Below are 26,608 nucleotides of genomic sequence, written 5' to 3'. Positions count from 1 at the left end.
TTCCACTTATGGAATGTATATGGTGTGTCAGCTTACCTCTGAGTCACAAGGATGTGGGTTCAAGCCCTACATCAGAAGGTGGAAATCACATAACCTAAGATGACACTTTAGGTGCAGTGGTGAGGGTGCACAGCAATGTTGGAAATGGCTTTTCCTCACTCATCATATTCTGAAGAACATATACAGTGACTTTTCAATAATAATAATAATCCTTACTTTTGAAAAAGTGCCTTACCACGTCTTTGAGACGTCTCAAAGCGCTTCACAGAATATACAGTAAAGTGAATTGACTTTATATTTTGTGGGGGAAATGCGGCAGCCAATTGCACACAGCAGTGTCCTGCAAACAGTTGTGGATTGAGTGACCAAATTATTATTTTTTAAAAAATTTTTTGAAAGCATTATTACCTCCAGGAAAGCGATCCGCCAATCAATTTAACAACCGGACTAACAATCTAGGCTTTTCTTTCTTTAAAAAATCTTCTAACTCCCTCTTCCTTCTCCACCCGCCACCCCAGCCCCGCCAGTAGCTCCTCCTGCTTCTGTGCTGCTCTTGACTTGGTTATTTCTTGGACCATCTTACTAGTCTCACCCCAGCACATGTTTTTCCTTCTCCTTGATGTTGCTCAGAAATTGTTTCATCATTCCCTTCTGTGTCCATCTTCTGGGTGTTATGTTTCAATTTGAAAACCCAAGATATTTCTGCCTATAATTATAGTTTTCATTTGGTCTTTTAAATGGCACTATAAACCACTAATGGGCATCCTCATTCAAACTTCACAAGTGAGGGGCAGTGAGTAATGGTCTGAATGAGTCAACCACAGTAAAAAATGAGATGCAAAAGCTACTGTGGGCCTGTTGTTGCTCTGTCATGGTTCACATAATAATGTTAACATTATAATTTCATTTTCTATTTCTACACTAGCTGCTCACTGAGGAATCATGGAATGCAGTTTTAATTTCTATGAGTTTGGATGACTCAAATCCCAAGCGAGTTGTAACATTATGTGGATAAAGGGGAAGATAAACATTAATTTGTGATTTCCCTAGGAAATATTTTATATCATGTGTTTTGGGGAGGGAGAAAAGATGAATGCTTTACATATTTCTGTGGAACGGAGACTCTAATGATTGTCAGAAAGGTTGTAATTATTCAACAGGCATCATTTAGTTGGGAGATTCTTCTGACTAAACTACAGTGTATGGTAGCTGAGGGCAGGAAGACGATTGTGGCAGTCAAAAAGTGTTTGCGTGATCATGGAATTGTGCTGGTTGTAGAATGGTTCCGTGCAATGGAAGATCTGCAAGGCAAAATATTGTACATGAGTAAAGCTTTTTATTGGAAACTTGGCACCTTGGGACGTCCTCCCAATGTGAAAGGCGCTATACAAATGTAATTTTGTTGTTTGTCGTATACGGCTCAATAGTGCAGGAACAGCTGAGGTTAAAAGGAGTTGGAGTGAGGACAGATAAATGAAGTGGAATTAGTTTACCAACACCCAGCTTGCGTTTTACAAGTCTGTAGACTGTCGGTGAAAGGGAAGACTCAGAAGGTGTGGAAATCCACAGCTCTGAAGTCCTGAAGAATGAGATGGAGAAGTAAACAGTGCGAGGAGAAAGAGGATATATTGATCCTTCAGAGGAACACACGAGGAAAGTTCAGAGGAGCAATGTTCATAACAGTGTCAACAGAATGGAGATAGCAAAGAAAGTTTGAATCAAAGATAAAAAAAGTGGCATTTCTTTTAAACCATGGTGTTGTGAATATTGTTAAAATATTGCCAAAAAGCCAATTCATTACATTTTCAGATGTGGTATAAACAGCCGACAGCTCACTAAGATCAGCTGTCAGAACAGGTGTGTGGTTGCAGGGGATACAGAGACATCCATTATGTCGACAGCTGCCTTCAGTAAAGTGCAAATGAAGTTCTCCAGAAATGCAGATAGTGAGCTAACAGTGAGCAATCAACAATATTGATTGAATCACGCACAAATACTTTCAAGACATGCAGTACAGTATCCAGAGTTGGAGAACACAAAGTCATAGATTTGTATTGCATATAGTTTTATAATAATCATACAATAATCCTTACCTTTAATATAGCATCTTATCACATTATAGAGGTATCTAAAAGCTCTTCACAGGATTATACGTTGAAGTGGTGTGACTGTGTGTTCTTTGGACAAACGAAGCAGCCAACTTGCACACAACAGTGTCCCACAAAAGGCCTTGGAGTGAATGCATGGAGTAAATGACCAATTTTATTTCTGGGATTGTTGGATAGAACACGGGTAGAAGCTTCCTTCTCTTTTCGAATCTTGCCATGGGATCTTTAACGTCCACCTGAACAGGTAGACGGGATCTCGGCTTAGCATCTTATCCGAAGGATAGCTGCTACACCCTTGGATCAGGTTAGATCAGTTGGTAGCACTCTTGCCTCTGAGTCAAAGGTTATGGGTCCATGTCGAAACTTGAAACAAAATCGAATTAGTCATTCATTTCATGGCTGTTTGTGGGTCATTGCTGTGCGCATTGTCCTCCACAAAATACACACAGCCGCAACACTTTACAGCACACCCTGTGAAGCTTTGCGATTTCTCAAGGTGCTATAAGAAATGCAAGGATTATTAAAACAACAGCAACTACTTGCATTTATATAGCGGAGCACTGAGACACTACCCTTCTGACAGCATGCCCCTCAATTTCAGAAATTACCCAGATATCAGAAGTAGGTCATGGGGCGAAAATGAAGTTATGAATACACTGTGTAGTTAATAATAATAATACTAATCCTTGCATTTGATATAGCGCCTTATTACGTTGTTGAGACGTCTCAAAGTGCTTCACAGAATATACTGTAAAGTGAATTGATTACATATTTAGTAGGCAAAACCTAGAATGTCACATTTGCCAACATGTCAAAGATGTCTAACTTTTACTATGTCGTTGGAATTTACTTAAGGATTACATTACTCATCTAAAAATTAAATGGGATATGGTAACAATACAAGATTATCTTTTTTTGAAGTATAATTACATTTAATTATATCTCTTGGATTGAAGAGCTGTCACATGTGAGACAACAGTTTCTCACCAGTTCTTGTTAATTGGTCTTCGCGGGCAACAGAATGGAAACTGTTGCCCACCAGCATCAGAAAGCGCACGCTGCAACTTGCCTAAAATGTGTGAAGAGATCTCCATTTCTTTTTTAAAAAAATCAACTGAGCAGGCTAATAAAACAAATACTGACCAATTCTCAGACAGCGATCAGTAATCTGTTTCTCCAGTTACACGGGCCCTTCAGCCACGGAAGCAACTCATGACTTTTTTTTTAGCTCTCCAAACAAACTGTTTTCTGCCGGACACCTCCACTGGAGTTGATGGTTGAATTTTCACAAATGAGTGAACATTTATACTGCCTAGAAACAGTACCGAACTTTACAGCTTCACACGTGTTCTGCAGCTCTATAAAGGGCCTGAAAAATGAAGTGATAAATCATTTTTTTGTTGAGCGGTGAGAGAGGCCGGGGGGAAAGAGGTAAAGTACAAAGAAAGAAAATAAAACTTACTGTTTAATTGCGCCACATCAAAGCATCTCAAAGAAGTTACTTCACAGTAATTGCAGTTAAATATAGTCACTGATTTTGTAGGCAGACGTAATTTGCATATGGAAAGGTCTCAGAGCCATGAGGTGAATTACCAATATATCTGGAGGATTGATTGAAAGCTAGAACACTGGGAGAAACTATTTTCTCTTTTTGATATGTGTCAAAAATCTTATGTTCTGCCTGAACACGAGGTAGGACCTGGGTTCAAAGTTTCTTATGAAACAGAGCACCTCTGACAATAGAGTGCTTTCCTCTGCATTGCACTGGAATGTCAGTTTAGAGTATGAACTGAAGCCCTGATGTGGGTCTGGAACCCACAACCTTTGACTCGGACGAGAAGAGGTAATGAAACTGGTGTAAAATTTATTTTACTTCCTGGATTTTTTCTGCAATACTGGAAGTGCCATCCTGTTACTATGAAAGATCATCCTGGTTTTCAGCGGGTCAGTTTTTATGGGAGCTGATCCCCAGGAGAATACTACACCCATTGCAACCTTACATTCCCAATGTCCCAGAGATGACCATTTCAATTGAGCTGTTACCTTTTCCAATACCTTGGACAGGTCTGCACAGGTTAATGACAGCAAAGGCACATTGCTGACCAGAACAGGATGCTCATAAGCACGACAGCTACTTGTCTTATGACAGTAAAATGACTAACCCTCCCGCCCAACAAGCTACTTCACTGTCATGCTGCCATTGGTGGTGCTGCAACACTTTATTGCCTACTTTGGTGTTGCCATTGGCAGTAAACTTGTCAGGTAAATGAAACATAAGATTAATCAGATGTGAGTACAAGTGAATTGATGGAGTGTGCAAACCCCCAAGAGGGAGGAAGGTGAAAATTTATGTGAAAGAATAAATGTGCAACGGAAGCTGCTCTGTACTTTTTTTTGCCTCTGTCTTTTTATCTAAAATAGAGTCAACTGTGTATACCCGCGCCCCCCCACCCGACTCCCCTGCTGTCAAGTTGATGGGAAACTGAATGTTAGCTGCAAGGGTCTGAAAAACTGAACCATCTGCATGTGTGAAAGGCTTCATTGGATCATAGTTGCTTGTTAAGCTGCAACAAAGCATGAATTGTGTTGTTTCCAGAAAAATAAGCTGGGTAAACTTTAAAAGAAACGAACATACTTCTTCTTTTGTAGTCCTGTTGTGTGATTAATGTTCTTGGTTATGCTTAGCCTCACACTTACCCAGGTGATTGTTTAGATCTGGTCAAGCTTTTCTCCCAACAGAATGATTTGGAGACAGCCCTATGCTCAGCCTGTCAGTCAGTCAGAGTGTTTGTATTGTTGCTGCATCATTCTGTTTAATTGAAGTATGTCCAGAGACGTTGTATCAACAAACCCTAGGATGTCCACAGGTGGAATAAGTGTGGACTGGCTGCTGCATTTGCCTGCCACTTAGACACAAGGAGCCTTTTCTCTTATTTCATCATTTTCCTTGACCTGTGAACATGAAGAACTTGACCTATTACCCTTTTTTATATGTGAGGTCTTCTGAGACTGTGGTGGCAGAATAACACCCTAAAGTCTGCTCTGAAGAAATCCTCAGTTGCGAGCAAAATGTTCCATTTGCCTCATGCTGCAAGGAAGTGAATGTAGTTCGGTGGGCAGAGAAGGAATCTCAGTTGGTTCATTGTTCAGATATTCTTGTTATTTAGGCAGTTAAAAAATTGTTTTGTTAACACTTCTCCCCCCTCTTTTTTCTCTGACTTGCTCTCACTCATTGGCATGTGCATGGACACACCTACAAGCTAAGCTGCCTGGTAAGAGGCACACCTGAGTAACAAAGAAACAAATGGGGAGAAAGAAAGGAAAAAAGTGGTTGCATATAGATAATGTTGAAGAGACCGCAGTAGGAGAATGCTCTTGTGTCTTTCAAAATCATTGTAGCACGAGTGTAAATACAGGTTGCATTAGGACTCATGCCTGAGTCTGTTAATAATCCCAACTAATAACTAGCTTTCCCCCCACCTCTGTAATATTTTCTCTGCCACTGCCTCTCCCCTCAAGCTGCTGAGACCCTAATACATGCATTTATCATGTCCAGGCTTGGCTACACCAATGCTCCGCTTGCCAGACTCCTCACCTCTTCCTGATACAAGTTACAGACTTTCCAGAACTGCAGCCCTACATTATCACCCTCATCTTTGCCCAGCTCCACTGGCTCCCCATTCCCCAGCGGATTGAGTTCAAGATCTTCAAACTCACCCTCAAACCATACCACTTGGCCGCTCCCTTCGCTCAGAGGCCACTGACCTTCTTCACCCTCCCTACCCATCTCACCATTGGCGCCTTCTGTCATCATTTCTCTCAGCTCCCACCCCCAGCTCAAGTGCCAAGCCTCGACTGTCGAGTAACTTGAGATGTCTTCCTGATGTGAAAGGTGCAATATAAATGTAAAATTGTATTGTAACACTGTGATGTTGCAGTGCCCAAACATTCTTTTTAAGCAAGCATTCTGTTTAATCAAATTACCATTAAGCAACATGTACTACATTTAAAGTGAAGGAGAGCCACATCATTTTTGACCCTAAGGGTGCTATAAATCGTGCATTTTTGCTTGACTGAAATTGTAACTTTTTCTTAACCTTTATAACCTGATTTCAGAAACTAAGAGTAATCTAAAGTACTGCAAAGGCACTGCCTCATGCTGTACTGTTTACTTGTATCCTTGTTTGGGTTTAAAGCTTCAAGCTTCATGAAGATGCCATATGTGGCTCTCTGGTCAATTTGTGAGTTAAATCACATTGTAATTGGCAGCTGTAGTTCAGCAAGGTAATGCAAGATGACTGTCTCATTGCCAGATGTGCACCTATTCTGCAATTGAACATCTCACTTTGTCTATAAAATATAGAACAATAAGAATGTTTTCTTTGGAACATACGTAAGTATCTTCTGGTGTGAGAAACTTTGTTTGATGCAAACGTAAATTGCGCATTTTAAGAAAGTTTATCTTTGTATTTTATGGATTAACTTTAATGTCCTCGCCCTCACGTATAAATCCCTCTAGCACATTCCTAGCTTTCTGATCTGCTCATTCCCCACTTCTCTGCCTGCCCATTGCGCTCAGCTCACACAGGCCTGATATACGTCTCCCACCACATCGGCTGCACCCTAAACCTCTAGAACCCCCTGCCTCTATCCCTTGGTCTTACCTCCTCTTTCACTTAACATTTCGCCCACAAGATCCACAGTCCATTCACATTACAATATATTCTGTGAAATGCTTTGCGAAATGTGAAGTTATTATTATTTTATATACCTAGCAACTGTATTTCTCAGCAGCCAAAATCTGATGCACAAATTGGGGAGTTACCATTCAACCAATATATAACTTTGTATGTAGAGTTCATGTGTAGTAAGTGTAGAGGAGCAAATCCACAGATTGACAAGGGTTTTTTTTGCAGGAGCATTTGTCAAGAGATCACAAGAAACGTTCAAATGAAGAAGACCATTTAACTCATTTGATTTGTGCAGCTATCTTAGATTGCAGTGGTGGAGAAAGACTATGGACATCTCATCAATCTAGCCTCCCACTGGGAGAATTGCAGAGAAGAAAGGGGCAATATACATGCGAGTATGTTATTTTAATGTGGAATGTGAGCATAGAACTGGAGGACATGAGTGCAAAATCAACAAGCCCTCAAGCAAGACATAAGATTGGGAAGAATTTTTCTCCCCATAGAGCAGCAGCTGTGTGTAATGACTCATAGATAAAGCATTCAATGGTGTATTAATTACCAGCTTGCAAAAAAGAGCTAGTCTTATTAGAGAACCGAATTGGAAGATTGTAAGCATAAGTACAGGTAGATGGAATGCTGTGTTGAACATAATTGTTCCTAACCTGCTAGCACCATGAAAATGTCATGTCAGGAATGTGTAATCTTGGTAAAACTCTTAGACTTCTGTTTGGTGGAGGGGGGATACTGTCGTCAAGATATCACCAGAGCTGTTCAGATGAAGCAGACCCTTTAGCTTATTTGACTTCTTCCTTTGAAAATAGAATTGGATGGACTTCATTATAGAGTAAATTAATTGTTCACGGAAGAAATGTACTTAATTCGCCAAATGCCCTTTTCTTTTAATCTGCTTGAAGGTCCTATGTAACTTGGGTTACGTGAGCACGAGGGTGGAATGTTCCCCTCAGAGGGGTACTCTCAACCACACTGTTTCAATAATAATAATAATAATAATAATAATCCTTGCATTTGATATAGCGCTTTTCACGTCGGAAGGACGTCCCAAAGCGCTTCACAGAACACACTGTAAAGTGAATTGACTGTAAATTTGTGGGTGAACGCGGCAGCCAATTGCGCACAGCAATGTCCCACAAACAGTCATAGATTGAAAATGCCAATTTTATTATTGTTTTTGGTTTTGGAGGGATTATTATTAGGCGTGTGGAGTAAGGAAACTTGCCCAAGGTTTCGCCCTGCCTAGAATTGAACTCAGGTCTCTCGCTTGCAAAACGAGTGCTCTAACCACTGAGCTACAGGACTCCACTATACAGGTATAGTGGATTGCAGAAAGGTCCTTTATAAGATGATATATTCTTACACTTGACTGAATATTGTCCCGGCTGCTTGGATTTTTCTATTTTGAATCAAAGGCAGAGTGAAGAGTGCTGTAATGGAGGCCACAAAAACACTCGTCTTTTCAAGCTTCACTGAAAAGTCAAGTAGAAAAAAACATTTACAGACTTGAAACGTATCAGCCTTCTTGCAAAATTATAAGTAACAAAATGTTTTCCATATTTTGGACTGCAATGTGCTAGCAGAATAGTGTATCAAGCTAAATCTTTGTTCCATGAGTAATGAAGAGCAGTTACCATATAAAAAATACTTAGTTGAACATACCACAGAAATGTTTCAGTGCAGACATACTTTTTTATACCTATAATAATGGTGTGACCTAGAATCAGTTGGAACAGGCCCTACCTTACCTGCATACCAGTAATTTCTGCAGCATATTGCCTTAAGGCTTTTTCAACTTCATACGTCTCTCAGCTGCTTTGAGAATAAAGGATGATTTTGTATAGGTGAGCATGATTTCAGGTTATATACAGAGGGTCTTTCCATGTTGGGAAAAAACTACTCTTAAAGCAACCTTTGGAGTTCTTGGAATTTCTGTAACTTCTTTAAAATACCCAATTCACCCATTTTTTTCCCCCCAACATTTTCCTTCAAATAACGCTTTGCCTTTGTCCAGCACTTGCTTCATTTCTGAGCTTCGGGTGTGAAGTGCCAAACTCAAATCTTTGCAAGTGCTGAACATAGCTGATTTTGTATTTGGTAAAACACAAGAAATAGGACTGCAGAGGGTCTTAGTGCACAAAATGTGCCAAACCCAGCATAGCCAAAGTTGTCTAAGTTTAGATGAAAATGTGGGAACTTTCATTACAGCACTTTCCTAACTTTTTAAATTTCAAAATATTGCTTTGTATTGTTATCACAGCATAATGATTGTGATGAAAATTTGTCCAGGACAAATCACTTGATTTTCCATTGCAATTTTGACATGTTTTTAAATATCCTTTGGACTTTTATCTCTGGTCCTATTATAAAGTTCTAGTTTCATATTTATTTTTTCCTTTCATTGAATCTTAAAATATTTCAGCTGTCCTGTGGACCCTCAAGAGCTTGACTGAAATTCTTACCTCATTGGGTGGCACCCTGGTTCTGGTGATTCCATGGTGCTGGAAGTTAGTAAATTATTGAGTTATCTTTTTTAGTGTAGAGTGCAGGTGGCATCAGTTAACAGACAATTCGCTGGAATTTTCATAGATAATTCATCAACTTCAGCCTTAAAAGGTGTTGCATTTCACAAATACTCCAGTACATTTGCTTCGTTTTATTTTACCCATTGAGAATCCAACAGGAATACTGATGCAAAAATGCCTAAATCCTTTTTATCATACAAATTGTGTTGAACCTTATTTTTTTTAAAAAAGCATTTATGTGTACGTGTTTTCCTACTTACCTTCAGCATTTCTTTACCACTCCTCCCCCAAAAAGAAATGATTTGCCATGTTAACAAAATGACAGAATGCTTTAGGGTGAAATAAGTATAGAAAAGTACCATAACAGTATTAACTTGTCTTGTACCAGTTGAAACATTAATGCAGATTAACACCAGCACAGAGACTCATGAAAGTCAGTCTCTGTTCAAAATATCTTTAGCGAATGTCCTTCTCCAGAAGTGTGAGTGCTTTTTCAGCAACTTCTTCATCTTCAACTTTGCAGGGGAGGCTTGTATAAATAATGCTCACATTGCTACCTTTTTTCGGTGACCATGCAATGTACAGGTTATGTCACTACTTCTGCTTGTTGTATCTATTTCATGTTGTGTTGTTGGTCTCTGTGATTTTAAAGGTAGGATCTGAACTCGACAGTATTTATGTTTCAGTAGATTACTAATAAGTTGATTCCTCGCTGAAGTGCTTTGAACCATTCTGTTGTGTTATTGAGACATCAAGCCTGAAAGAGAGCACTTTCTTCCACCCCTGTTATTCTGTAGTAGGCTTTGCTTGTTAACTCACTCCATCAAACAGCATACAAGAGAAGGTGGAAGATGCTTGACTGTTCATCAAGCCCAATGTTGTTTTACAGCCACGCAACCTTGATTCAGCACTGTATCAATGCATCACACAATAATTACAAGCGAACAAAGGGGGGATAAATAATAATAATCCTTCCATTTGATATAGCGCTTTTCACATCTTCAAGACGTCTCAAAGCGATTCACAGAATATACTGTAAAGTGAAGATTGACTGTATATTTGTAGGCGAAACGCAGCAGCCAATTGCGCACAGAAATATAAAAGGGACAAGGGATTATTACACATACTAACTTTAAAAGTGTTTGGGACCTTGGAATTTTAATTTGTAAGTGTGGGGGACAAAAAGAAAACCATTGCAAGTACCTTGGTGTAGGATAACACAAAGGAACCTCTGCATTAGCAAGGTTGTTTGTTAAAACTGTTTAACCCAACGTGACTGGCCAGCAATCGCTGAATTCACAATTGTAATGTCTATCTTTAGTACAAATTTGAACTATTGCTCTCTAGATAGGAACTTAAAGCTACCACTTTCTGTTGAATTTATAAGATTTCGATATAAAAGATCCCCTTTTCTAGTTCAATCAATTAAAGGAAGAGAGAGAATCATCAAAATTATACAACAACAACTTGCATTTATATAGCGCCCTTCATGCTGGATGGTGTCTCGGAGCACATAAACCTGTTCTGACACCTATTCTCCTTCCCTTTTCCACCCACTCCATTTTGTCCCTTACCATGGCACCTGGGAAACAGCAAACCATATTGGACTCCTGGTCACTGTCAAATTATGGAAATAGGAGAGAAGACTTGGAGCAATGTTGTCTGATATTCCGGCACACTTCCCAACTTCTGCAACTGGTATTTAGGTAGCATCCGATTGAGAAAACGGTTTCAATGTTTCCATGGATGTATGGAGCGTGGGAAGGCTTTGCATCACGTACACAATAATTTGTACTTTGACACCACATGCTTATGGCTTCAAGTGCTGGAATCCTGGATGAAATTCAGTGCAATCTCCTGCAGTGGCAGTGAAGTGCTCTGAAGCCTCTGCACACCAACCTGGTCATGATTGAACCTCTTTTTGATTCTCAGTCTAAATGATATTTTGCTGATCAGTCTAACCAAATTGTGTTGAAGACACCAGATGATACTCACAAAGAGTTAAAATTGGAGGGAGATTTGCCCAAGGCCATTCTTAAGAACCCGCTGCCTGCCTTCTTTGCTAGGAATGCTATACAATGTGGAGAGACCCAGAGATAGTGAAGAAAGGGATTCTAACCCGAAGAAAAGGGAAAATAAAAAATATTTAATTTTGCATTTAGCTGATACTTAAATAGTTTTTTTGGTTTTAAACTTAACCAATACTATCATATAATCATAGAAAATTTACAGCATAGGAGGCCATCGACCCCACCTTCCTTTGCTGGCTCCAACTCCTCCATTGGTGTTATCTATCTACTCTTATCTAATTATCCTGCTTTTCTTCATAGTCGTTAATATTATTTTCCCTTGCATATTCATTCAATTCCTTTTGAAATAATGTTATGGACTTGGGTTCAACAACCATGTATTGTTAAGACATTCCACAATCTAGCAGCCCTCTTTGCAAAAGAATTCTTCTAGCCTCCCTTTTTTACTTCAGCTTATAATCCTCAATTTGTGCTCTCTTGTGGCCTACTTAGTGATCATTGGAAATAGTCTTTCTTATTAAAAACATTTATAAACTTGAAAACTGTTGGGCCACTTGGAGTGCCAGCTCTTCACAATGCATCATTTCTGTCCCATTCCTAATGAAGAATGCAGCAAAGAACCAGCTGTGGGTGCTACGATTCTCCAACTGAAGGGGGGGAAAAAGACATTTGTTAATTTTGAAACTGCATAGTACGACTGTTCTGCAGTGATCACCGCGGTGGCTGCTTTTGAATGTAGGAACGCAGTGAGGTTTCTCAAGTGGCTCCTTTGTGAAGGAATTAAATCTGCTGAAGTCAAGCATTTGATTGGTGTTTTATTCTTTCTCATTGTTTCTGCGTTGCAGGGATTCCTCCTTTTTTTAATTCTGTCATTTTCCCTTCATTCAAACCTTGTCAATATCAGGAAAGGTTGGGGTTCTCACAGTAATTGTGCCAAATTGGCCAGCAGTCTTAGGTATATGCCGAGCTTCGTTTTACACTGCGGCTTTCATTTTGCATTTGTAGCAAATCTCTGGTTACACTGAATGAAAAGCGACTAGTGTTTGTGTTGTGGAGCTCATAGATCTGCATTTCTGGCACAGAGCAAAGTTCCATGTTCCTTGAACGACCCTTTCTCTTCTATTTCCACCCTCCCGCCCCCCCCCCCTCCTCCCCCCACACCCTCCCCATCAAAAAAGAAAAATTCAGCCACTCTGTCAATTTGGATTTGGTCTCTTCTAGTAATTAGGTCATGAGAGCGCTTGAGTCCATTTGATATCATCCTTCCAGAATGGCAACTCTCTATATACCATCTTCTCATCACATCATCAAGGAGTGTCTTAAAGATGCATAAGTAGAATTAGCTGTTCTCACCACTGCTACCCACTCCCTCCACACACACATACATACGTGCAAGAAGACATTGTACCTTATTCTATCAGCACAATATCATAGGAAGATAGGAACATAGGAATTAGGAGCAGGAGTAGGCCATTTGGCCCCTCGAGCCTGCCCCGCCATTCAATAAGATCATGGCTGATCTTCTAACCTAACTCCATCTGCCCGCTTTATCCCCATATCCCTTAATCCCTCTATCCTTTAGAAACCTATCAATCTCAGTCTTGAATATGTTCAAGGAATTTTTTTGTTATTTGTTTGAAGATTTATGCCCCTATGCATTGTACCCAAGATCAGGAGCTTCACATTACAGTCGCAGTTGAATCCTGCAAATTTATTTGGAAAAAATGAAGATTTTAGCCATTCTTTCTCCACATGCCTGTGTAAGTGAGAAATTAAAGCTTTTCAGGTGACTTCCTGACAGCTCTTCATTCTCCCAAACTGGATGACCTGGATCACCATTTAAAGTTTTGTTTTTTGCTGTCTTGACTGTGCTGTTGCAATGTAACTGATGCATCTGAGGATTTAGGGAGCTAAGCGTTTGTACAAGATATACTTGGATGTACTTGAGAAATAATAAGAATAATAATCCTTGCATTTGATGTAGCGCTTTATCAAGTCGTCGAGAGTTTCAGAGTGCTTCACAGAATATATTGTAAAGTGGATTGACAATATTTTGTGGGAAAAGTGGATAAATATGACATGTTCAAATCGTGACAATTTCACAACATTTGGATGCAAATGCTATGAGATTGTCACTGTTTGACGATGTCATGTTTATCCACTAATTTGCTATTCTGTATAGGTAGGGTTGATGGAAATTACGTTGATATTAGAAGAATTCTATAAGCTATGAACAGGGTTCAGAACAGGTTCATGAGAATTACACCAGAGATGAAAATATTATAGGTTGTATTGAGGAGAGGCAATAGTGGTAAGGACTCTTGAGGAGTGATGTGATAGAGGTGTTCAGGGTAATGAAAGGGTTTGAGAGAATTACTCGTGAAAAACTCTTTCCACCAGGTAGGGAATTTGAGTACAAGAGGGCATGAATTTGACATTGTAAACAGAGGAGTAAAAGGAGAGATTTGCAAGAACTTCTTCTCCCAGAAGGTTGTCAGATTATAGAATGATTTACCACGGTGCCTATGAGAGAAGGATATTGGGGATTTTTTTTAAAAAATTGGACGAATGTCAGCAGGCTATTAGACGGTATAGGTAAAGAGCAGGGAATTGGTATTAGAACGGATGGCTTCTTGGAAGAAGTAACATCAACACAAAATTATGGGCTTGATGGCCTCCTTCACTGTCTTACATTTTATAGTTCTATGATAGTACCCAGGCAGGTGAGGGCGAACTGAAGGCTATGTGTATGCACATTCAGGATTGTAGAAATGGGAGGAGGCAACTCTTTTTCGCCCAGTTTATTGGATCATGGCAAATATTCCCTACCTTCTCCCCACGCCCTTATCTCCCATGTATCTATCTAACTCCTTATCTGTTAGATTGGACAACCTAGGGGTCTGCATCCAACCAAGAATCCATTCCCTTACTTTCAATTAGTACTAAATCTTAATGTGCTCCAGGACCCCTGCACACCTCTGAGAAATAAAGGCATCAGGTAACTTAATCGGCTACCAATTATTTTAGGGAATGGTGTATGACCCTGGAAGGAAGGGGCGAAAGAGAGTGATTTTTATTTAATTTGCATAAGATTTTTCTTCGAAAGATGCCAGGTTGGTGAACAGTTTCCTACATTTCATTTCATTTCAGTCAGGGCCGATGGGTTACCCAAATGTATTTTAGATTTAGTGGGGGGTTTGATACCATGGCTTTTTAATTGTTGAGTAAGTGGAAATAGGGCCGGTGCAGAACAATGGCCCATGGTTATGTAGCCATGTAAATGACAAACTCAGTCTCTGGAATGTTGCTACCACAATTGTGGTCTGAATATTCAGCCCATTACTACTTTTCAAGCCACACTGGAGCCCACATCACTAAAATACTCTTCATTATGTTCTTTGGAGTGCGTTCTTAAATTGAATAATGCATACCTGACATGCTTGGCAGGCATGTCCTGGGGGCAGATAACAATAAACTTTTACTTGTCTGACTATTTTTTTAAATGAAAACAGTTGTGGAGAGATCGAAGAAGGATTGATTTCTGATGGATGTGGATCTGAACCAGGTGTGCACGTGGATCTGAATGAAGCTGTTTAACTCTAGATGAACAAAGTCTTGGCTGCCACTCCAGTGAGGTGCTGGGTGGGGGGGTGTTGCATTGTTGGAAGTGCCGTCCTTCAGATGAGACCTTAAACTGAGGTCTTGTCTGCCTTTTCAGGTGGACGCAAACGATCCCATGACATTATTCAAAAAGAGAAGGAAGTTTCTCCCAGTGTCCTGTCCCACAATTCCCCCAAATAAAATTAGTCATTCACTTCATGGATGTTTGTTAGACATTGCTTGCGCAAAGTAGGCTGCCATGTTTGCCTACACTACACTTAACAAAATATTCTGTGAAGCTCTTTGAGATTTGCTCCTGATGTGAAAGGCACTATACCAAATGCAAGAATTATTATTTTCTTATTTATCTAAACTGGAACCTACAACTTAGTATATGAACCCATAGGCAGTCCTTTTTTGCACTAACTTTCCACAATATCACTTTTGGGATCATTTGTAAGGTTAACATTGACTCGTTGAATTGTGATGTCAGGTTAGTTCAAGCAAAAGAAATGTTTTGTGACAGAGGGGAGCAAACTTACCTGCCCTTGTAGCAACACACCTGCTGTCAGCAGCACTGATGGCGACCTAGAGATGTCTGTACTTCTATTAGACTGTCCCGCCAACTGGGCTGGAGGGGGACTTTAATCAGGTCCATGCCAAGTTAGCACTGTGAGTCATTTTTACCACTTAAGATCTCAGTTTATGAATAAGACACCTGTACATGCATAGGAGAGACACTGTGGCGGAGCTTTTCTTGTTATCTTTTAATAAATGTGCCTCAAGTGGAAGCACTTGGCAGAGTCGAGAAAGGCAGCATTTAGAACCTAATGGAAGGAGGAGGAGACAGGTTGGGTAAGAAAATAATGAATAATCTGTGACCTTTTTGAATTGAGTAATCTATCAACAAAGAGATTTTAAAAGGAAATTGAAGGTGAAATATTGCAGAAAACGAGACAATAGTCTTTTTTTTCCTTCTAGAGATTTAATTTTAAGCTCATAAAAAAAGGCTTCCAGGTCCTGTGACATGAAACAATGTGAAGGGTTTGCATTTTTGATTTGTGCTGGAAAGTATGTGACTGATAACATTGCAATAAATGGAATTTTTAAAAAATATATTATTGCTGTTCTTTGCTCCCCCCCCCCTCCCACCCCACTTTCTGCATCCCAGAAAACAAAACAAATAAGGCATTTAATAGTGAGATTTCCTGGTAGCCACTCAGACTTACTGTGTGCACATCTGACCAATCAGGTTATGCAGCATTACTTTTACTGTTGTTCGGTGCACGTTTGACACAAGAGCTGGGCATTTGGTATGCCAACATCATAAGTATGTTGTTGGTGAGTATCAGTCTTTACAACTGCTGGTTTACCTGTTGTAAGATGTTTACGATTTGGTGCAGGGGGCTCTGGTGTCCATTCGACTCTTTTCCAGCAGAATGATGGTGACGTTGCTCTTATGCATTTTATACTGAATTGTTTGCCAGATACCTGGGATGCACCTTTGAGCAACATGTAAAAAATGAATTAGATGGCCAATGCCACTATCCATTGGGAGGTTACTGGGAAGCCTGGACATGTTGTCTGGCGTTATGATTTTTTTTTTATCTGTGGGGGGGGAGGTGGCGGAGAGAAAGCTTGAGGTGTTTGGAGGGTGTAAGGCCAGAAGAAATGGTTCACATGTAATTTATTACAACCGCTGAAAACTATTTTGGCAGATGAAATCATAATGACATGCATTTTACTTAGTGTTGAAAGTATGCTTCATTACCAAGTGATAAAATTCACATCTCAACTGCTGAAATGAAAACTAATCTGCTATTTTCTAACATTAGAGAAGATGTCACACACACACACCTTGAATTCAGCTTTTTTTTCTGGTGAGAGCCAAGCTTAGGTCCCATGGAAAATGCCTAAATTAAGGTTTGTGTGCTCATTAGACAGGGTTTTTCCAAACCTTGAAGACATTCTGAGCAACCAGTTGCTGCATGTTTTTACAAAGGCAGCAACAGACACTGTACATTCATGGCATTTCTCTATGCCTTATTTCCCCAGGAAAATGAGAGTAAGAGGACTTAGAAATGATAGGCAGATTGTCATTCCTAAACCACAGACTGAACTGTTCAATCCGTTCTTTGTGTGTACAAGTGACATTTTATATTATATATTATATATATAATTAATGTAATGTGCATTTGGATTTTTTTAAAACAAAAACTTGTTGAGTGAATTTTTAATTTTTTTAAATAGAGACGCAAGATAAAACTTTGTTTCCATCAATTGAAGTTAGAGATACAAAATAATTATAAAAGAAGGCCTTTGCTGGCATGAGTTTCAGCATGTTGCCTTTCCCCCCTTCCACGCCCTGTGCCTTGGAGCAGGGATTGTCTTGGGTTCGAAATCCTGTACAACAGCAACTTGCAGCTGTGAAGCACTTTTCTCATAGTTAAATGTCTAAAAGTTGCTTAATATAGATGAAGTCGGAGCTTGAGAAGGGTGGGAGCTCCAGGGGGTAGAGGGAGGTTGACTGAAGGTGAAGTCAGAGAGGTAGGTTATGAGGATTTTCAAATTGGAGAAGGTGCAAGGCAGAAGGATTCATGGAGTGAGTTTTGGAAGAGGGGGCAAGTTGACTGAAGGATTGCCCTTCAATGATGGGCCACCCACCCTCCCCCGAATCCAATCCCAAGCTCGGGGTGCAAACCCTCCACTTGGGATGTCCTCCCGACGCAAAAAGCATTATAGAAATGCAATTTTTGTCATCGTGGATTACGTCAGAGTTGGCAGATCGGAAGGAGTCCTTTGTATGTAATATGCCATCTTATGTATAAATGCCTTGTTAAAATTAACAGGGAAGTAGGATTGCAGGAGATCATGAACGTAAGGTGGGGCAAGAGATGATGTGGTGGTGGTGGGGAGGGGAAACCTGTGGAAACTCTGCTTGTGCACCCTACGGTCCTGCTCCCAGGCAGGTTCAGCTGATTACTGCACAAATTCAACACCCAGAGGTTGAGTTTCAATTGCCATGTCATCCAGAAGGATGGATAGGGCAGGAAAATCCTCTTCTAAAGTTGGAATTTCTTTGTTGGGGCAAGGAAGAGGTTACAATAAGAGTTGTTGTCGCTGATATTCAGTAGAAATGTGCCCCATTCCTTCACCTGGAGCAAAACTATCTACCTGATTGTGAGATTGTGCCCCATTTAAGTTTTAACCTTTAAGCTGTCTGCTTGGAGCCTGGTCAAGCTCCACAATTGTAACGTAAAACTTGATCAGTTGGAAAGCTGTGAGATTGGTATTTTTAATATAAAACTGAAGACCCTANTTTTTCAGGCATCCATGGAAACTCCTCTTAGTTTTTACAATAACTGTTGACATGACATTTCTTTTTTTTGGAGGTACTATTTTGACAGTAACGACAGTAATAGAAGAGCCACAATGAATTCCTATCACGTGTTGTATTCAATAAAAAACGATTTGCTTCTCGCTAGACTTCTGTACAAAGGCAATGTCGTTTGTGGTATTTACCAAGTCAGGAACAAACTAGGACTGGTAAATATTATACAAATATTGACTGTAATTAAGAGCTGTAGTGGCAAACTGTTGACCTGGGGGTCAGTGCAAGACCTCCAAAATGAGCATGTTTTTGATGCACTGTAACTTTTGCTTAGCAACGGGCAAGTATTCTATGTTCTTTATGTTCTTTTGAAAAGCAGGACAATGAAGTCATGCCATAAAAACTTCCTGTTTTCGCACAAAAAAGGAACGAAGAGAAGGAAAAGTGAAGGGTCAGTCACCTCATGTCACTCTTATGGCTATTTGACAGAGGGGCACCAGCAGAGGTCCAGGAAATGGTTTTCAACCTGTCCTCGTCCAGGCATAGTGGAACATCGTAAAAAAAGACTGACAAAGAGGCCGTTCTTTTAACTGCTGTAAATTCAGTTAATTAATAGTTATTGGATTTTCAAAAGATTGAGGATTACACTTTAAAGATATTGTGAAATAACTTAGCTTACCTAACCTACCTAAATGCAAATGTTATAGTACTAAATTGTGTTAAAATTAGTGTTGCACAGGGAGCATGAAGGGTTCATTAGTTCACAACAAAGTGAGAGAACAGTGGAGTTGGATTACAAATCAGTGAATCAGAAAGCTGATGTCAATAGCGATGGATGATATAACTGTAATCAAGCTAGATGGTGAATAAATGGAATAAGTGGATACTTTCATGTACTTTACAAGACTGATTTCCGCAGCGTGAATATTGCCAAAGAACAAGGTTAGGATGAGCAAATTATCACATTAATTTCAAGCTTGGGTTAGAAAGGTACTGGAGTGAACGTTGAGGTTTGTGTAAAACTTTTCACAAGGGTCCTGGTACTTTTTAATTTCACAGTATCTGACATTCCTGGTTTAATACATAATGACATCTGCAGATTAATAGTATTGTGCTACTTACTAATTTAGATCACTTCAGAGTTCATTCAGTGAGTTTGTTCAGTCCTGCCAAAGCTGATGTTATCCTGTAACACAACTGAATTGTGTATCCAAGAGGCTGGTAGTTGTCGCCCTAATTATACATTGTGCATTATCAGTGCTCAAATTAACAGACCTTTGCTGTGGTTTGGGAACATACTCAAAGTGGAGACTTTTGCACCTGCCCTGCAGCTGCTGTTTCAGTACCTGTGTTCAGTCAGCTTTCTGGGGGTAACAAACTGCCATTGCATTTGTTTCCTTCAATAAGATCTGAAGAAATATTGCCTTCAATTTACAATATATTGGCAGAAACCATGACAATATTTGGAATAGCTTTTGATTATGATTCACCTAGTTGCTCAGAACAATTTACGTTTATTCAATGCTTTTCATGTTGGGAGGACATCTCAAAGTCCTTCACATAACTGACTAGGAGCCTGAATTGGGAGAGTGAAGTGGAGCTGAGGAGGGGAAAGGTGGCCAGAAGAATGGTCAAAGAGATGGGTCTTCAGGCTGGGATGGGAAGGGGCAAGGCAGAGTGACTCTGGGATGGAATTCCAGAGAACGGGGACTGTGTGGCTGAAGATGGAGCAGGTGGGGGATGTGAAGCAGGTGAATGTTTGCAGAGTAGAGGGAGCGGCTAGATACAATAGTGTGAAGTTCAAAAGAAACACATTATTTTATTTTCTCATTATCGGCATTTTTTTTCTCCTTGAGTACATTATTTATTTTCTTAGATTGACCTTTACTGTCATGCTTTTCATTGGGGGAAGGAGGAGAAAATATCAATTTAAACATCATGCTGAACTCTCGCGAGCCTCTCTGCACACAGCATTGCCATATCTAAGAGTCATCACTAAGATGGCTTAGTGTAACCCATGACGAAGAGCCTTCCCTTTTAACTACGTATGAATGTTTTCAGTTTGGAGGGCGAAGCAGATTGCTGAATGTTGGAAAATTATTAAAGTAAACCAACTGTTGCAAAACTTGATTGTGTGTTTGTCATTTCTGTTTTGTGCAGGTTCGTGAAATCGATGGCATTCCACTCATCTTGGACAACTGCAGCATTGATGACAACAACCCTTGTATCCTTTGCTGGACTCCATCTGTTTTTGAATTCCACATTATAATTTGCAAATCACCCATTCCCCCTCCTCCACCCATAACAGATACATCTCCACTAAAATATAACGATAGTCAAGTGCATGTGTGATTTTTTTTCTTTCTCAACCATATCTATGCATACTTTGCAATTTTTTTGATGAGGAAACGATATTAAAACTAACGTGATAGTGCAGGGCACCAACATGGCTGTAAAGTGAAGGAAAGAAGAGGAAATAAATCAACTCACTAAGTGATTTCAAGTTTAGGTTGTAAGTTTGAAGGAGGAGAGGAAGACCGATGAAGTTAAGGAGCTCCACTGTTTTCAGATCCTGGGCAAAATAATTAGTTATTAATTATCAAGTGGACGAGAAATACAGGGAATGCGTATTTATATCCAAAGCACTCTTTCTAACGATATTAGAATATAGTATAATCAATACATTGCTGCTGCACAATTTCAGCTCTAAGCTCAATTTTAGCCCGACTCAGAAATCACAAGAGCCTGCAATGAAAGATGCGTTATTTTTTCTACCTCACCATGTGTTTAATACAAATGAGGAGGGAAGTCTGCAGATAAGTGAGGAGAAAGTTGGAAATGTTTGCAAAATCCCAAACTAATACAAGCAAACATTCTTACAGATTTGGATGTTTTAAGCCCTAGATTTTAAGCATGAGACATGAGCATTTCAGTCCTCTCCTTTTTTGCAGTAATTATTTTTTTCTAATTTCATTAACATTGTAAATAGAGAAAAGAGGTGGATAACATTCCTGTCTTGATTTGTTGATTACTCTCGCAAGCTACGTCTCTGAATATATAATTGACAAACCACCCATGATGTGCACAATTGATCCAGTTTTGTGTTCCATTTGATCGTTGTCATAAGAACCTTGAGATGTTGTTAGGGGATGTAGATCAGAACTACAAGGAAGCGCCTTCAATTTAATTCAAGCAGTATTCTGGAAATCGTGAGACATTTTGAATATATGCAGTAAAAAGACAAAATTAGTGAGGTACAGAACAGTAACCACATGGTGAGGTAGAAAAAATAACGCATCTTTCATTGCAGGCTCCTGTGATTTCTGAGTCGGGCTAAAATTGAGCTTAGAGCTGAAATTGTGCAGCAGCAATGTATTGATTATACTATATTCTAATATCGTTAGAAAGAGTGCTTTGGATATAAATACGCATTCCCTGTATTTCTCGTCCACTTGAAAGTGCCAGGAACGTTATCTATATCAGCGCTTACTTTAGGAAAGCATTACTTTCGGATATTGTAGACTTGCCGATCGCCAAAAAGGTAAAAAACGTCTAAAGGATCCCGTTTGAACTATTTTTTGTGGAAATGAACAAGTAGAATAAAATACAAACATTGCAGGCAGTTTCAAGATTTGAGTAAAAAGATTCAATGGGAACTTGCTAGGTTTTGATTTGTTTCTGGATGGCCAAGCTCAGTATGGAATAAAACAGGTTTATTTTAAAACAATGAGTTATCAACTGGAAGCTTTATTTGGAAATAGGCCAGTGGTGAAGCAGATTAACATGATTGCATGATTACATTGAAAAATATGCCTTCATTTTCTTTGAGAATATTGTTCTCAAGCTACGCTCAGAAACAATTGGTTTGACCACAAACCACTTATTGGCCTCCCCCTATCTCTCCCTCTTCAACAGAGGTAGGCCAATGGCAGTACCCTATAACCTCCTCAAATGAGGACAGCAAACTCACCACAAACTGGGATCAAACTGCAGTTATTTGGCTCTTTCAGACTGGGCAGTGAACTTAATAACTTAATATAATGGTTCTGTCTTGAGAGTTTGAGTGATGATCGCTTTGGTGTAGCGCAGCAATGTTGTTGTGTTTTTTGTGGTACTTTCAGTGTTTGAAATGTTGTAGTGATGAGGAAGACATTAGATTGTCTACAAATGGTCCTCTCTGGATCCCTTCTTTCCTGCCATGGAATTACGCTGATGTGCTACCATTTAGGATCTTTCTATTTGTACGTATTTTAAATTTCTTAATTGTCAGAACTTGGTAGCTTTTCTGTTTCCTCTGGCCAAAGTGCTATGATATGGTTAAGCACAAGACCCTTTTTTTATAACAGGGATGGGTAAAGGCACCTGATCTGGAGTTCCATCATAGTTGGAGTATCTTAAAGGGCAATGCCTGAGGTGTTTTCTTTCTTTGGATGGGAGAATACTCTTTCATTTGGATGTGTACATCAAAGGAATAAAGACAACACCTGGGATGGATCATGTCCACTCGTTTCCCAGAATGGGATGGTAATGTTCCTGTGTTCATGTTATTTGGCCTCGGCTGTTCGACGCCAATGTGTTTATTATAAGTTGCCCTTTGGTGTTTTTCCAGCACTTTCACCCACAAGATCTACAGGGCCAGAGACATCTTGCTGTAAATCAGTTAGATCTGAGAAAGGAGGGAGTGGACTACTCGTAGATCTCTTCATCAACCATCCAACTGTCCTCTGTTGGTCTGTCAGTTCACTGCTATTATCTCCATTGTCTGGATTACCTGTTGTGCCCTACAGATGCCTCCGGGAGAGTGTCTAAGGAGAGAGAATTGTTTTGAATGTTAGGTCTAATTAAAGGCCAGGGCTGTGCTGACCGAAAGGTATAATTTTGTTTGATGAAAATAAGAAAAAGAGAATTGAGATGTATTTGTTCAGACATAATTGCACATGTAAAGGCTTAATTTTAATTGAGAGTTCAGCCATGAATACCATGAGAATGAATTGAAAATGAAGGCAGATTTAAAAACCATATATACACACAAATTATTAGAATTTAACCACTGAGCAACACACTGCCTCATCAGCCAACAAAGAGCATCATTAGTCACTCCAAGCCACAGCTCTGTAGCTCATATCATTCCTCGTGCCTGAATGGGAGCACAGTAACTGAGATTAAAGGTGCTACATATTATTAAACAATCATATTTGTAGAATTCAAACAAGGGCTAAATAAGCTGTGTAGAGTTAAAGCCAGACAGTTTGAATTAGTGCTATTTTTGCCACTTAAAATTAATCCTTACCCTCTAACCAAGATGAGACAGTCTGTGGCCTGGAGCTCAGAGTAATGTGTGGAATGATTGTTAAGGCACACAAAACCTCTTTTATGTTTAATCTTGTGAAATCTTATTAATAATGTTCCCCCTCCTCCTCCTTCCCTCCCCCCATATTGAAATTTACAGTTTGTCATGTAGTTCAGCTGGAACCAGCTGGCATGATGACATAGTTCTCTGGTGTCAAAAGTGCTGCTGACAATCTATTCAAAGCAGTTAGTGACTATTGCCAGGAAAGTAGAAAGCATCCACTTTGAAGCTTTGTTTACTATGCAGATTAAATGATAAAAGTGAATTAATGCTCAGAATTGGAGAAGTCTGTTTGCATGAAAAATGTTTTGAACCTGGGGTTTGTTTCCAAAGCTTTAAAATAAGAGCGAAGCACACAGAAGTGAAGTCTATAGATGAGGAGACGCCGGATTGCTGGGATCTGATGGTTCTGGATGTTGGCAGTCAACCCCATCATGACCAAATTGTTGTGAGGGAGATTAAATTTTAGCTTAATGAGCAAAACAAAGAAAGGACATAGAATAAGATTGCTGTAAAATGATGAGGATCAGTAATATGCCACCGTTCATGTTGCTAGCTAGTTTGGTCTACCACTTTTGCCTTACAACCAGAATGGATGGGTTGGGGGTGATAAGGTTTCTGTGCTGGTCAGATCAACTTTTACCTCAATGTTAAATCTATGGACAAAGGTACGAATGAAGGTCATGTAAGTGGACCTTGTCAATCCCATTGTGGTGTTGTACGAGGATCCGAACTATGAACAAAAAAGTCACACTAAAACAAGTTCATAGGTCAAAAAAAGTCAGACAAAAGTAATTACTTGTGAAATGCTTTGAGACTTTTCATTACCACAAGGAGCTATAAAGATGATTTTCTAAATTAACTAATGAATAAGTACCAATTTTTTCCCTCTGATGTGGTGGATTATCGATATTACAAAGTAAATTACATAGGCAGAAAGCTGCACAATCTACTTTTTCTTTGGCATTAAGGCTGAGTTGTGTGCTGCGTATGAAGGGGTAGGTGGGATAATGTGGCAGAGCTGTATTTGGGCTTTGATGTATTCAGTACTTTGATTTATAGGCTAAAAACTAGATCAGAAATGGTCCAACTACATTGGCTTGTGGCTTTGAGGTAACTCTTTGCAAACAAATGCCTTTGGTAAGAAATGAGAGTGATCCAGTCAGCCAGAGTTTCCAGGGATCAGAAAAGTGGAGAACAAATGAACCTTCTTGCTTGAATGGGAAAACAAATTACCATCGGTGTGCAACGAGCTTTGAATCATCTTGAGTGGTTTTACCGTCAGATTTTAAAATTACTTTTGAAATTTCAAATTTTAATATTAGATCATTAAATTATAAACAAATCCTGAGATTTTGGAGTGGAAAAATTGTCACTGCATGTGATACTACAAAGGCTTTTCTTTTGTACTTGAAAAGAGATTATCTGCCTGAATCACATAATATGAATGTTATGAATTGAATACTTTCTCCCTTTTATATTATGCACATCCGAATAGAAATGTTATCTTGTCTAGCAGTAACTTGAGCTGTTGAGAAAAATATGATCTGAGGCCTGTAATTCCAGTCAATTATGGCACATGAGACCATTTGAAATTAAAATGTAATACAGTGTAAGATTTTGAGCCACTGGACCTTAAAATAAGTTGAGTCAATAATATTTTACTCAAAATCATCAAGCATTACATTAGCAATATTGACAAGATAATTTACCATAACTATTTTGACTTTGGTCCAGACTGCTTGTTCACTCAAATTAATGTTTCTCTCTCCCTCTCACTCACTTACCCAAACAAATACTATACATTCACATGCACAAACCAAGCACCACACAAGCACAGCTCCCCCTAAAATGTCCTTGTTCTAATTCAAACATGTTGTGCATCCTACCCATCCACATAAGAAACTAATGCTCCTGCATGACAAGTGGAAGGCTAAGAGAGTGAATCAGCAATGTATGTACATGCTCAATCTTTTTTTTGGTCAGCCAGGTTTCTGACACGTGCAGAAACCCATCACTGTGCTTAAGAGTATCCAAACCAAGCTGAGATTTCCATGCATCCCACCTAAACATGGAAATTCCAGAGATGATTGTTGGAATGGAATGCGCACTCTCTCCCTGGAGGGACGCAAACTGCTTACCTGCTCACCTAATTACAGATAACATGAAGAAGCTTTGTTAAAGTGCGTTGATAAATACACATATGACAAACCTTTCTCCATTTGTTTAAAAACTCATCAACACGTAGTTTGATTTTCCGCCACTCTCACTTCTAAACAGAGTAATAAAAAGGATTATAAAATACTTCCACGAAGATAGTCAAACCATAATCTGTGAAGATCAGGAAACGGACAATGAATGGGTAATGGACAAGGATTTTAGTGCACTGAAGCTGAGAAGAGAATTCCATTTCAAAGGCAAAGATAACAAATTGTAGGCAATCACAGTTCCCAAAAATCTCTCTGAGCAAGAAAGTTGTCTGATCCCAATGTCATCTGGTTTACCTGTCTCCAGATTGATAAATTTGCTTTAGAAATCAGAAACTAAGCAAACTAGAAATGATTTGTTTGGCACATCTAAACCTAATTTGATTCATTAGGTACAAGCCTTCATTACTTCGAGGCTCGACTACGCAAACTCACTGCATGTCGTCCTCCCCAACTCCTTCCTCCACAGGCTGTAGATCATCCAGAACTCTGCAGCCCCTGTCCTTTCCCACACGAGGCTCCGTGACCCTATCACCCCCATCCTTGCCCAACTCCACTGGCTTCCCATCACACAGAAGATACAGTTCAAGATCCTGGTCCTCACCTTCAAAGCCCTCCATGGTCTTGCTCCCTCCTACCTCTCGAATCTCCTAATACCCTACCACCCTGTTTGCTCCCTCTGCTCAGAGGGCTCTGGCCTGCTTCACGTCCCCACCTTGTTCGCTCCACTGTCGGCGGGCGGGACTTCCGCCAA

At 39.6% G+C, this 26,608-nt stretch overlaps 1 protein-coding gene across 3 annotated transcripts in view; it reads left to right on the top strand.

Moving 5' to 3' along the window:
* Positions 1–26,608, top strand: part of atxn10 (ataxin 10) — a 121,538-nt gene that overhangs the window by 75,333 nt on the left and 19,597 nt on the right. For all 3 annotated transcript variants that reach the window (XM_007894691.2, XM_007894692.2, XM_042335622.1), the window contains exon 10: positions 20,458–20,521. In XM_007894691.2, the coding sequence (XP_007892882.1) occupies positions 20,458–20,521 (64 nt within the window). The remainder of the gene's footprint in view (positions 1–20,457; positions 20,522–26,608) is intronic.

The sequence above is a fragment of the Callorhinchus milii genome, unplaced genomic scaffold (assembly GCF_018977255.1).
Source record: "Callorhinchus milii isolate IMCB2004 unplaced genomic scaffold, IMCB_Cmil_1.0 Scaffold5, whole genome shotgun sequence".
Classification (NCBI taxonomy): domain Eukaryota; kingdom Metazoa; phylum Chordata; class Chondrichthyes; order Chimaeriformes; family Callorhinchidae; genus Callorhinchus; species Callorhinchus milii.
The sequence above is the reverse complement of the archived record's forward strand: the minus strand, read 5'-3'. Positions and strand labels throughout refer to the sequence as shown.